Here is a 14061-nt window from a genome sequence, read left to right on the forward strand (position 1 = left end):
ATTAAGTCTTGACGACAATTAACGATGACTTTTTTATGATCCTCGGCAAATCCTAATAATAACCTTAGAGGTATGCATACTTCGAATTTCATACTCGTATTTGCAGTTACAACACTCCAGCCAGCATTTTCAAACCTTGTATGATCATTCGGTGAAAAAGTGACGTATCCTTTTATTGTAGACATTATCCCAGGCATACGCGATCTATCTATTTCTATTGAGTTCAATAAATATCTTATTTCAGTGAAGCAGTAAGCTAGCCAATTGTTAACCAATTGTACATCTGAGCCGGCAAGAACTCCCGAGAGTTCTCCATCTATCAAGACATAGGAATCACATGGAAGGGTGTAAACATCTTGCTGTTGAATACATATTCGTATCTCACCATTATTTGATAGTGCGCTAACCGAAAACGGTTGATAGGAAAAATAATCCAATTTCACTATGCGGTTTTCATTGTACGGTGTTTCCATTACTTCTAAAATATCGTCCATTGTTAATTGTATATCCCAAAGCAGATAGAATGTCAAGGTTTTCACGTCGTATCTCTTCAACTAGTCGTTGTTTAATGATTGGTTTTTTAATATTACTCTTGGTTTTATTGAATCGAAGAGCCATCGCGTATATGTAAACGTATGGTAACAGGCTCACCTCTAAAGTTAATCGCTTTATCGTCTTGATCTGTTATNGCCTGTTATTTTCACAGTTATAGAGTATAGTTGATTGGATATTAATGGATAGTATATCAAATTTTTAGGATTTCCAACAATACGGTAACCAGCTGCCACTCCTGGATTAAACTCGTGAACCGTATGACTAGGAATTCCGTTGTCAAATGCGCCATAAGCAGCGTTACAATTTATTTTTATACTAGTTAAATTATTTATGTTAGAAACTTGATCCGATATATGTATTTTATTTGCGTCGAGTATTTTTCGATGAAAGCCTAAAATACCACCTATACTATTTTCAACGCTAAAATCTATCTGTCGGCTACACTTTAATTCTGATTTTAAAGTGTTTTTATTAGCCTTCAACATGAATGAGATTTTATACGACTGAAGACGTTCTTCTAGATATTTACTAATGTCTTCAAGTTCATAAGTGCCTTCAGGCACTTTAATTTCTATGTTATTTTCAAGAAGCTCGTTATTTGTATTTATCAAAGTGAATGTATTGTTTGACTTGTCAATATTAGGTATTGAATTACATCCGTAAAATCCCAACAACGCAACCTCTGGTGCTCCAGTGAATTCTATCGGTGGAAAAAACTTGATGTGACCTCCGACGTTGTGTCATGCAGCGTAAGGGTCAGCGATTTGAGCAATCCGGTGAAATATTTTTCAAGTTCTAGCGGAGGAGGTAAATTTCCAAAAGAGTCAAAATACACCACGTCCTTGCTTTTCTTAAAATACGCTACCCAATGCGTTCCTTTCCCACGGTCAATGTCCAAATTAACAACTGCACTCTCGTATATTTTGGGCTTGACAGGCAACTTATCTCTCGAAAAGACACCGCGGAAATGACTGATTCCGAATGACTCAGCATATTTTATAATATCTAAATCGCTGAGTGCACGTCGCTTGGGTAGTGTCAATGCTAGTTTTTTTGATGTTTCAAATAGAATCCACCACCCTTCTTTTTCCCAGCATATGGATGCAAGTATAATGCATTACCGATTTTCACTGGTTTATTCGAATTAACGTTTTTTCTGACTTCGTGTGCAGCTCTTACAATACTTGATACTCCACCAGCCAACGATCCTATAGTTGAAAGTCCAGCAAAAATAGGAATGAGTGGCAGCACACCACCAAATTTAGGTACTTTGATAGTGCGAGGTGTTTTAAATTTTTGTTTCTGCTTTAAAGCAACACGAGCTGCTGCTAATGCTAAGTTTGCCGCACTGTTAATATCTTTTGAATTACGCATAGCTTTACGTCCAACTCGTAGTACACCACCAAAACCCATTCCAATCTTTCTTTTAGCTTTCATGGTATTTGTAACAACATAAGCAACAGCCTTTTCTCCAAATGAACTATCGTTCGCTTTTACGCGGTCCCAAGCACGTTTTTCCAACTCGTAATCAGTCAAATGCCGTTCTGATAAATCATTTGTTCTTGCGTACGCAATATCATGTTCACGACACGCTGCATCGAGTTTATTTATTCCAGGATCACCACGTGCTAGTCTTTTATTAAGTTTTGTGCCTGGTCCGCAATACTGATACCCTGGAACATGCATTTCAATGGGCAATCGATTAATTATTGAATTAACAATACCACGTCCTACACTTCGCTTCGTCGCACGTCTTGTTCGCACCATTTTAAATTTATAACTGTAAAGATTTTTTGAATTTTTCATCATTTATACTCATTCTTTTGACGAGTAATAACGTGTGCTAATAATGTTTTTTGAGAAACAGAAACATACTCTATCAGTCGATAATGTCGTGGATGTTACAGACCCCATCGAGTCTAAACATGGACCACTGTTACCCAACACAATAAGATGCATAATATGTGGACCATCAAATTGTGGTAAAACAAATGTTATGTTTAAATTATTAACTGAGGAAAGTGGATTGCGGTTCGAGCACCTATACGTTTACACGAAAACCCCGGATCAGCATAAATAGGTGAGATTATGGATAATGTGGTAAAATTATCTATGTTCATTAGCAGTGAAGACGTGCCTCCACCCAAAAAATTAGAAGCAAACTCTGTATTTGTATTCGATGATGTGATTTGTGAAAAACAAATTCATATGACATCTTATTATTGCCGAGGGCGACACAATGGTGTTGATAGTTTTTATCTAACACAGACGTATTCTAGAATTCCAAAACAACTGATAAGAGATAACACTAATATGATTATACTGTACAAACAAGATGAAACAAATCTCAAACACGTTTATGAAGATCATTGTTCCAGTGATATGAGTTTTAATGAATTCAAAGCAATGTGTTCACAATGTTGGAATAAAGGACGATATAGTTTCATTACTATAGTGAAAGATGATGACCTCAACAATGGTCGATATCGATGTGGGCTTGATATATTCATAAAAATGACGCGAGTATAAAAAGACGACTCATACTGCTATATGTTTAGTTAATATCAAGATGTCGGATAAAGTGTTGAAAGAAATCATACGCTCTAAACAAAACATAAAAAATAAAATACAGTTAATTCATAGAAATGTTGAGAAATCGGAAAATTTTGTACGTACACATATGTCACCGCTGGTGACACCTCTTCAAGAAATAGCTAATCAAAATCATGTTGAAATGGAAGAAAAGCAAAAGCACAGAAAGTCATTGTTTCGCCACTTGGGAAAAGCCCGTCCTATAGTAAAAACTGATCCAATTACATCCTTAACATCCGAAGAAAATGATATGATACAGAGCTCTAGCGAACCCTCTACATCTCAGGAAGAGGAAATAAAGATGGAAAGTTCAATAAAAAATGAATCTTCTACATCTCAGGAAGAAATAAAGACGGCAAATATCGATAAGCCTAAACGCTCGTTTTCCAGTGAAATGCAGCGAGAAGATTTTTCAAAGTGGTTGTTAGAAATGGACCCGGTTTACGGTTTAAAGTATGTGAAAGATAATGATTTTATCATGGGTAAAACTACGGTTAATGTAACCGATGATTTTTCAACTATTAAAGTTGGGACATTAGCACCACGACCGTTAAGTTATGGGCTTTGTCAATTATTATTTAAAAGTAAACCTGCAGTTGGTTCATTCAATAAAATAGATTTATCGGATTATAAAACTTTACTACTTTACACTAATGCCCATTTAGGACGAGATGGAAAATTGAAATGTAATGTAGGTTATAAATATAAATACATCATTAGTAACTTGTTTCCTCCGAAAACAGGTAGTGGTGTGTTAACCTACAAAATTTTTAACAAAAGACCTAAAGAATACGTATATTGGAACGATCCTAACGAACTCATTGTTCGATTAGAACTTTTACACGCTGCAAGAAGTGCTGGAAAAACCGGCGTGGGAAACGAAATACTGTCTATAGAAGAAGAGTTACGAGAACTAGGTGTAATATCATGAGTAAAATAGCAGAGAAAGTAGCAAATGAATTACATAGACCGGCTAGAAAAATATTTCCTAGAAGAAGAGTTGTATCGTACGGCAAAGATGACTTGTGGCTAGCAGATTTAGTAGATATGAAAAAATACTCTATAACAAATAAAAATTTTACATTTATTTTAACGATAATCGATGTTTATACAAAATATGCATGGGCTGTGCCTTTAAAAAATAAGTCTAGTACAGAAGTCAAGTCAGCTTTTGAAAAAGTCTTGTTTAATAGATCTCCAAAAAACTTGCAAACAGACCGAGGTTTAGAATTTTTCAACAAACATTTTCGGATGCTCATGAAGAACAAAAANATGTTGAAATGGAAGAAAAGCAAAAGCACAGAAAGTCATTGTTTCGCCACTTGGGAAAAGCCCGTCCTATAGTAAAAACTGATCCAATTACATCCTTAACATCCGAAGAAAATGATATGATACAGAGCTCTAGCGAACCCTCTACATCTCAGGAAGAGGAAATAAAGATGGAAAATTCAATAAAAAATGAATCTTCTACATCTCAGGAAGAAATAAAGACGGTAAATATCGATAAGCCTAAACGCTCGTTTTCCAGTGAAATGCAGCGAGAAGATTTTTCAAAGTGGTTGTTAGAAATGGACCCGGTTTACGGTTTAAAGTATGTGAAAGATAATGATTTTATCATGGGTAATACTACGGTTAAAATAACCGATGATTTTTCAACTATTAAAGTTGGGACATTAGCACCACNATTGGACATCGGAAGTCTTTACAATCTCAAAAATTCGTGATACAAAACCTGTCGTGTACGAACTGACAGATGAAAACAACAGACCTATAAATGGTTGTTTCCATGAGCATGAACTTAGCATGACTCAGTTTCCAAAAGTTTATTTAGTGGAAAAGATCATTAAGAAGAATAAAGACAAATGTTTTGTCAAATTTGTTGGTTTGGATAATTCACATAATAAATGGATAGATTCAATCGATATTATATAAAATGCCTATAATTTTTTTTTTTTTAATATTTATTATNAATAAATTTTTTTTTGATATTTATTATAATAAAACATTTTTTCATTATTGTATTAAACATTTAGTTAAATAAAAAAACAATTACAAATACAACACGAGGTTTTTTTTATTTAATAATTAAAAATATAAGTATATTTACAATTTTTTTTATATTATGTTACATTTTAAAACTATATACGATTACATGTGTATTACTAACATTTATTTACAATTATTTAACAAAAAAAAACTTAAAACTATTTATACTAGTACACATATTTTTACAAATTATGATTTCAATATTTAATTTTAACAATATTTTTTTTCCAACGAGAATCACTTAAATACTACTATATTTGTATTAACCTCCCTGTGGTGGTGGTGGTGGTGGTATAGCATAATGCCCGTGAGCCAACGTGTCAATTCTGTTTCCGAGCGTATAGCGCTTATCGTCGAAACGGTTAAGCGCCAATTTGGTTGTACGTAAAGTGCGTACTTCGTGCTCGAACGAACGGATTGACACGTTCTGTCGGTACGGAGTGTATGGCAGCGATAATGTCGGTAGAGTCTCACCATCGCGTACAGCTCCGATGACCACACGGGCATTCTCTCCAGCCAATGCTCGTTTTGACACATCGTCGCCATCGCCATCGTCTTCGAACAAACATCGTTTGTAATCGTCCAAAGACAGATGGTTCCGGACGACGTGCCCGCGGATCCCCTTAGATTTGATTAGTTCGCTGCCTTCCATGTCATATGCGTAGCACTTTGATCGAAGTGCAGCGATCTCAAAGNACGACGTGTCCGCGGATCCCCTTAGACTTTATGAGTTCGCTGCCTTCCATGTCAAATGCGTAGCACTTTGATCGAAGTGCAGCGATCTCAAAGAGAGTGAGGCCACTGGTCTCGTCTGAAAACAAGCCGGGCATCTTCTTTCTATCGGTGGAGTAGCAAGGGTGATCCTTGGGCAGGCTAGATGCGTCCACGTGCACCAGTAAATCGGGGCTACCAGCTAAATCCTGGTAGAAGTCGCCTACTCTGAGCAGGTATATGAAGGAGTCTGAGAAAAATTAAAAATATATAAATATAAAAAATATTTCTACTGTACGGTTGTACTCACCAGTATCCATGTAAACCAATTCGATTGCACTGCCATAATGTGGTTTCAATACGTCGTAGAAGTACTTGTACATTAGTGTCTTGCTAATGGCAAGCACTGCTAAACCGACGTATATTGGTTTGATAAACTTGACAATCTTTGTGTCCATTATGACAGCGCACAACCTTTCACCGTATTTGATACAGTCGTTGAAGGTTGGTTGGTTTACGAGCTTGCTTAGACGTTTGGAACTGGAGATTAGCTCAATACGGGTACGCTTCCGCATGTTTTCCATGGTTTTTCCTATAAAATGTAAAAAATTATCGAATAACCCATAACTGCTTTAGCATTGAGCATGTACTTACCAAAGACGGCATTATTCATTAGTTTGAAAAATGCTATTTCAAAAGCATTTGCCGCCTGTTTCCGCATTTCAGTGTTCAACTCAATGTATGGTTTCAACCAAGCACTTTGTTGAAACTCTAAAACGCGGTGCACCTGCAGTACAAATATTTATATTAGTATCATCGCTTATAGTTTATAGGTTAATTACACATACTTTATCGACTTGCAGTCCGTGTGCGATTGCCTGTTTTAAGTTGACATAGTGTGACATACCGCTGATTGGGTTTCAAAGTGGCCATGAGTTTGGTCTCTTTGGAACCCGGCGGTACATCGTTGACAGGCAAGAACGGCATTATTTTATTAACTATTTAAAAATAATCGAATATAAGTTTTTTTCAATTTTCCACATTAATAAAGCATATAAACTATTATAATTAAAAATTTACAAAATTATAACAATTATTACCAAATGGACTATATTAAGTCAACACTTTCTGTTTTATAAGTCCAGCTCAAAGATTTATCGTCTATAGTATTTGATTCTTTAGTAAACTCGAGTATTTTGTAATGGTTAATGAGTATTGACTACTAGATAAAAATATGGAAGTAAAATTATTAAACCGGTTGAAAAGTTTGTTTTTAAATTTTGATAACATTTTTAAGTTTATTTTTTTGCAGAAAAATTATTTATTGGAAAATAGGTGATTAATGAATATTTTATTTTAAGAAAACAATATACTCTCATGTATCCCTCGAGATGGTCCTGACTATTGGTCATTAATGCCTTTTATTAATAGAATAAGTTTTATAATTTCAAATTTTTAATTCATTTTTGAAGCACAACAAAAATTATAAACTTTAAGAGTTAAAAATTTTATTGTATTTACTTATGATATCGTATATTTGGGTTGCTATTTTAAAAAATTAGATTGTGTTAAATAATATTGGTACCATTGTTATAATAACATACTTAATATGAATTATTAAGAATATATATACGAGTTTTACTTCGAGATGATATATATTTAAACATCTTTTAATAAATCATAACGATATCATAAAATTATTACTATTAAATATTTATTTGTAAAACTATATAGCAAAATATATTTTTAAGGTTTCACACAATTTCAATGCAAAAAATAATTTTAGTCAAAACTGTAGATACGGTTTATCTAACGAAATATACAAATTATTGTGATATTAATCAGATTTACATTGAAACATTTTATTTTAGTGATGATAATCACTATCAAATGTCATAATATAATAGTAATAATACAATAAAATATTAATATAAGTCCAAATATGTATAACAAAACAATAAATAAAAATTTCACAACATAATAATTACCTAGTTTGAACAAGAATCAAGCAATAATAAAATATATTATACTATTACAAATATAATACATAAAAACATTGTGGAATAATAAAAAATATTGAGATTTTAATGAGTACATAATATACAATTTATTGGGGTCGGCCTGGCCTGATGAGAAGAAATGTATATTTTGTCGCACAGGGTCTTGGGTTCGATCCCCAAGGTGCCGACGAGATTTTTCTTGTGATTTTCTCATTGGTAGTGTCTGATATCTGATACAAGCTGATCATAATTACAAAGGCCCGGTCATAACTACACCCTCTAGAGCATGTTAAGTTCTGGAAATAGATAAATAACATTACAAATATAATAAAATATACAGAATGTATAATATAAATCAACAGCGTGAGCTTATAAATTAACGTAAAGTAGCTGTAATGCGTTTTATGCTTAGTAATATTAAAATTTGAACGATTTCTAGAATTCAAGGTTAGATTACCAAAATTAAGTACAACCAAAGTTCGCCATTATTAATTAAACCATTAGTTAATTCGTATATACAAATAACATGAAATAAACGCCTTGAAAATAAAAATAGATACCTAAAACTTTCCTTATAGATAAGTTGTCACGATTATAAATAACAACAGGAAGTAACATTAGCATAGCGTAGGAGTTTATTTTGTATTCGTTCTAGTTTTACACTATAAACAACTTTAAAAAGGGTTCCATATAACTGAATCGTATTCAAGCAATTATCGAACCTAATGTTGAATATCTTTCTAAGATATAATGTGAGTAAAGTCTTGCGACTTCTTATAATAAAACCAAACTTTGGGACGATTTTATAATTGTGAATTGAGTGTGTTCTATGAATGAGAGAGAGTACTTGAAAAAATTACTTTTAGGTGTTCAATTGAACACAGAATGTTATATTATGTTATGTATTCAAAATTGATATTGCAATCTTAACAATATTTTTACTATTCGTATTTTACAAAGTAATTAAGTATAATTGTTTATTAATTACATTAAGAATTGAAATAAGTTTTATTTTATAAAATATTATAAATAAAATATCTTTAGTTCATTTTTCATAGTATTTAATTTGGCTTCTAAAATATATCAATTTTAGTTAAAGTACTAAATTTTCTATTTTAGAAGAAATTCTTTAATTTTATATTATTTATTTTATTAATGGTTCATATGTATAACTTGGCTATGTATCAACCAACTATTTGATTAATATTTTCGTCATGAAATTATTACTCCAACACCTGTCTGACTTTATATTCTCTATGCACCAAAATAAATAATTTTTTAAAAATGATATTTTAATTAATAATAATTAAATTTCTTCAAAAAAAGAGTAAATTAATGAAGTTTTAAAAATGTATCAATTTAATAAAATAATTAAATAAACAATACTAAAAACTTTTTAAACTGGAATTTATTTACATTATTCATTCTAGATTTATATGTAAAATAATATGAAATTATTTAACCAAAAAACAAATTTGTTTTATTACTAAAATCAAAACGGTTTTGACTTTATACAAAGCATCAAGTATTGTTTTAAATTTAATCAAATACATAAACAACATAATAAATCTAGTTCAATTATATTAAAAATATGATTCTCAATAAAAAACAAAATTTTAGATGTATCATTAACTATCGAAAAAAAATACAAGTAATTATTTATTAAAGCTTGAGGTTAAACAAAAATTGATAAAAACTCAGAGCTGCTATCACAGAATATTATTTATCTAATAATGTAACAAAAAAAAAAAAAAAATACCTCAAGTTTAATGGGAGAAATATATCTATCATGTAAATAAATTATTACCTTAATAATATTATCATTTCAAATTTGATCAATTTTTATAATTCTAAGAAAACATTTTTTTTTCAATGTTGATAATTCTTAAAAGTTTTAAATTGTTAGATTATGTATCACTATACTACTAGAAGTTAAATATAATAAAATTTAGAAGGGGAAGAAAGCATATCCCCTGAATTATATTAGTGGAAGTGTAGACACAAGTTGGTCATTGGATGACAGTTTGATATCTAATCACACCGATGTTAGTAAAACGTTCTCCAAGAAAAGCTCCCCATCTTTAATATCCTGAAAACGCGTTATGAACATCACTGCGAACGAAATGTACTAATACCACATATATATGAATAAAGCAAAAAAATCATCTAAGGAATGTTTCCCTTTTAGGGTAATAAAAATAACTATTTATCAACACATGTTTCAAACCAGTCCCCTACAATTCATTAACTACGCCCACGGCAGGGTTTCTATCACAATTAACCAATCACAAATAATTATCCAACATCTAAGGAATTTCAATACAGTTCGCTGGCTTCATCCGGCGTATAAAAAGCCATTTTTTCTCGTAAAAACGGACTACTTCTTTGACTTTTTTTGGCGATTCCGACTTCTTCTTTTGATTTCTTTGGACTTTTCTTGACGATTGACTGCGACTGCGACTGCTACGATGACTACCCTCTAAATATTCTCTTACGTGGAATTTGCGTCAGTATAAGTAAATATTTTGTCCCTGTGACTTTTGTTTTTTTTTTATATAAATCATCCTAAGTGGTGAACATTGTCTTAGGTGATTTATTAATATTTTACACAGGAACAAGTTTTTATTTATTTTTATTATCACCTAATGTTCTCACGACAAATAAATATAATCTCTATTCTTTATATAAAGGTTTTAAATATTATTGTGCCCTACATTTATGAACAGCCTTCAATGTGCCGAACTAAATGAAGAAGCATAATTTGTGATTAGACTTAATTAGTTTTAGTAGTAGTACTTTATGCCTGTGTACCCGCTAGCCATAAGGGACTATGCCAATTACCTTTCGGTAACGTGTAGGCAGTTGACGTAAAGGATAGTAAAAGGTGTATTGAAATAATATTTGAAATATATTAACGAGGTAACTGTGTCCGCGCCAGCCAAGGATTTACGCTGAGAAACGCTGGGCCACCACAGTCTTGTTAATTATATTTTGAATATAGATAGACATATTCTTATAATTATATTTTGACTAGTTCAGAGTAAATTTTAAGAATATCGATATAGACTTTCATTTTTCATCGAAAATATTATTAGTAAAAACATAGTATAATATAAACGTAATTTAAAGAAAATAAAAAAAGGTGACAAATTATAATAGACGCAGGTCCTATTGTAAAGAACCCCTTTTCTAAATTTAATATACACGGAGAGACTAATTAATCGAAATAAACGCAATACAGTATAAATGAGTGTTGACACTGAAGAAAGAAATTGCCATAAAACAGCTTAGTCAATTACTAAAGGAAATAAAAGTAAGTGCGAATAATTATTTGCATGCCTTACTTCTAAAAAAAATCACGTAATAAACAAGAATAGGAATAAATGAATTGGGATATTTTATTATTTAATAAATAAATACAGGGTGTTCAGTAAGTCAGGAAACGGGTATCTATTGTTCTCATTATTACAAACAATGAGAGCAATAGAAACCCGTTTCCTGACTTACTGAACACTCTGTATAGTTCGACCCCGAGATACATCTTTACCATCTTCATCCTCTTCACCATTTATCTCTATCTTTTTTTTGTTTATTACAAATGCTAAAATCATCTAAGGAATGTTTTCCTTTTAGGGTAAACAAAATAACCATTTATTAACACATGTTTCAAACCAGTCCCCTAAAATTCATTAATTACGCCCTCATCAGGATTTCTATCACAATTAACCAATCACCAATAATTATCCGACATCTCAGGAACATCAATAGAGATCGTTGGTTTACTTTATCCAAAATATAAAAAGCAATTTTTTTAAAATCCCTCTCTGGGTTGCAGCTGCTGTTTTTCTCTCTGAGCTGCTGCTCATGGTCTATATTCTCTTACATGAAATCTGCGTCGGTATAAGTAAATATTTTACCTCTACGACTTAGTTTTTTATTCAAATCATACTCAATAGTGACACATTGTTTTAGATGATTTATTAATATTTTACCTAGAAATAAGTTTTATTTATTTTTACTATTACCTAATATCCTTATAAGAAATAAATATAGTTTGTATTTTATATAAGTTTTAAAAGTTATCGTGTCCTTCATTTCTGGACAGACTTAAATATGCCGAAAAAAATGAAGAAGCGTAATTTTATTTACATAGGCACAATAGCCTTATACATTATCGTACATTCATAATAAAACTTATATTGTCCTTCATTTATGAACAGCCTTAAATGTAATATTATACTATTTCTTATTAATATTTAATATTAACATAAAATATGATATTATCATTTGTACAAGTATGTCACGTATTATGATTATACAAGATCACCAAAATAGGGTCCTCTTATTTAAAATGCAAAATAACCCTTTAATTATGCGATAAAGTGTCAGACCTTCCGGAACATTTTCAAAAGTTAAGTTGAAAAAGTTAATTTTTTGTGAAAAAGTTGTCATATTAAATCCCCCCCTGTGGGTAGATAAAGGGTCAGATTTACAAAAAAAATATACCAAATGATAAGTAAAGACATCAAGCATCTATATAAAAAAAAAAATTTACTTATCCATACATCATCCAAAAAGTTATAGCATTATTAAGTTAAAAATATAAAAAAAAATTATTTTACAAAAATCGTAATTTTTTATTAACCTTGATATCTAATTTCACCGTAAAGACAAGTCCAAAGGTCAAATTATTTTTTTTCAAATTAAATTATGTTATATTACCTTTAATTTAAGATACATAAAAAAGTGTCAGACCTTCCGGAACATTTTCAAAAGTTAAGTTGAAAAAGTTAATTTTTTGTGAAAAAGTTGTCATTTTAAATCCCCTCCTGTGGGCAGTTTAAGTGTCAGATTTACAAAAAATATATACCAAATGATAGATAAAGATATCGAACATTAATAAAAAAAAAAATTATATTGATATGTTCATTTTTGAAAAAGTTGCAGCAGTTTTTAGTAAAAAAAATTGAAAAAATTTAGAAAATTAACGATTTTTAAATTTGTAATTTTTTTGGAGGTTTCCTCCATTTACGGGGAACGAGGGAATTTTTTTCAATTTTTAAGGGTAATGTCTTCAACTAGATACGATTTGTGATCTTTTGACGTATCATTGAAAGAAATCGATTCGGTGAGAGCTGAGGAAAAGTGGTAACAGACACAAAAAAATAAAAATAAATAAACACATCTTAGTAAAACCAACATCGAAGCTAAAATCATATAACTAATCATAATTATATATATATATTAATAATATTAATGTGATAACATATGCTAACATGTAGTGGTTTTTGTTTACATTAGTTACTTTTAATTACTGAATATATAATTCGCTTGTTTAATGCATANTTACATAAATGAAGAAGCGTAATTTGTGATTAGATTTAATTATTCTTAGTAGTAATACCTCTGCCTGTGTACTCGACAGCCAAAAAGGAATATGCCAATTACTTCTCGGTAAACATGCAGGCAGTTGGCGTAAAGAATAGTACTAAATTTATAAAAGACTATTTTTGAAGTGCGCCATATACGTCGGCAAGCCAGTTCCAGAACTAGTAGTCCGGGTAGAGTTCATCATAAAATATATAGTCCATTTGGCAGGAAACTACATCTTGGAAATATCTTCTGCGTGTGCACCCTCCAGCCATAAAGGACTATGTCAAATTATTTCTCTGTAAAATGTACGCATTTCATATAAAGGATAGTAAAAGGTCTATTGAAATAATATTTGGTATATATATTAACGGGGTTAACTGTATCCGCGCCAGCCAAAGATGTACGTTGAGAAACACTGGGCCACAGTCTTGTTGATTATATTTTGAATATAAATAGGCATATTCTTGTAATTATATTTTGACAAGTTCAGAGTGAATTGTAAGAATATCGATATCGACTATAGGGAATTCACCGAGAATATTATTAGTAAAAACATAGTATAATATAAAAGTAATTTAAAGAAAATAAAAAAAGGTGACAAATTATAATAGACGCACGTCTCATTGTAGAGAATATTTTTAAATCCAATAAACGCACTATGACTAATTAATCGAAATAAACGCAAGACTCTATAAACGATTGTTAACACTGAAGCGAGAAATCACAATGAGATTAACTCAGTCAACTACCGAAGATAATAAAAGTTAGTGCGAATATTTATTTG

The 14061-nt window shown here is 31.1% G+C and overlaps 3 protein-coding genes across 3 annotated transcripts; all 3 read right to left on the bottom strand.

Annotated features, from left to right (window-relative positions):
- Positions 1 to 1370: 1370 nt before the first annotated feature.
- Positions 1371 to 2614, bottom strand: LOC126905644 (uncharacterized). The gene has a single exon (XM_050685565.1). It carries the CDS (start codon positions 2362 to 2364, stop codon positions 1600 to 1602), a length of 765 nt encoding a protein of 254 aa, XP_050541522.1. The 5' UTR covers positions 2365 to 2614; the 3' UTR covers positions 1371 to 1599.
- A 2729-nt stretch (positions 2615 to 5343) lies between these two features.
- LOC126905665 (uncharacterized) lies at positions 5344 to 5882 on the bottom strand. The gene has a single exon (XM_050685601.1). The coding sequence runs from the start codon at positions 5843 to 5845 to the stop codon at positions 5456 to 5458; it is 390 nt and encodes a 129-aa protein (XP_050541558.1). The 5' UTR covers positions 5846 to 5882; the 3' UTR covers positions 5344 to 5455.
- LOC126905074 (uncharacterized) lies at positions 5883 to 6903 on the bottom strand. The gene is made up of 4 exons (XM_050684467.1): positions 6753 to 6903; positions 6559 to 6691; positions 6215 to 6496; positions 5883 to 6154 (listed from the first exon to the last, which is right to left on the bottom strand). The coding sequence occupies exons 1-4, from the start codon at positions 6807 to 6809 to the stop codon at positions 5883 to 5885; spliced, it is 744 nt and encodes a 247-aa protein (XP_050540424.1). The 5' UTR covers positions 6810 to 6903.
- Positions 6904 to 14061: the final 7158 nt, after the last annotated feature.

The sequence above is a fragment of the Daktulosphaira vitifoliae genome, unplaced genomic scaffold (genome assembly GCF_025091365.1).
Source record: "Daktulosphaira vitifoliae isolate Bord-2020 unplaced genomic scaffold, ASM2509136v1 Scaffold_4, whole genome shotgun sequence".
NCBI lineage: Eukaryota > Metazoa > Arthropoda > Insecta > Hemiptera > Phylloxeridae > Daktulosphaira > Daktulosphaira vitifoliae.

Coding starts and splice junctions, on each gene's coding strand:
- LOC126905665 (XM_050685601.1), bottom strand. CDS start 5,845: ATGGAAGGCAGCGAACTAATCAAATCTAAGGGGATCCGCGGGCACGTC.
- LOC126905644 (XM_050685565.1), bottom strand. CDS start 2,364: ATGATGAAAAATTCAAAAAATCTTTACAGTTATAAATTTAAAATGGTG.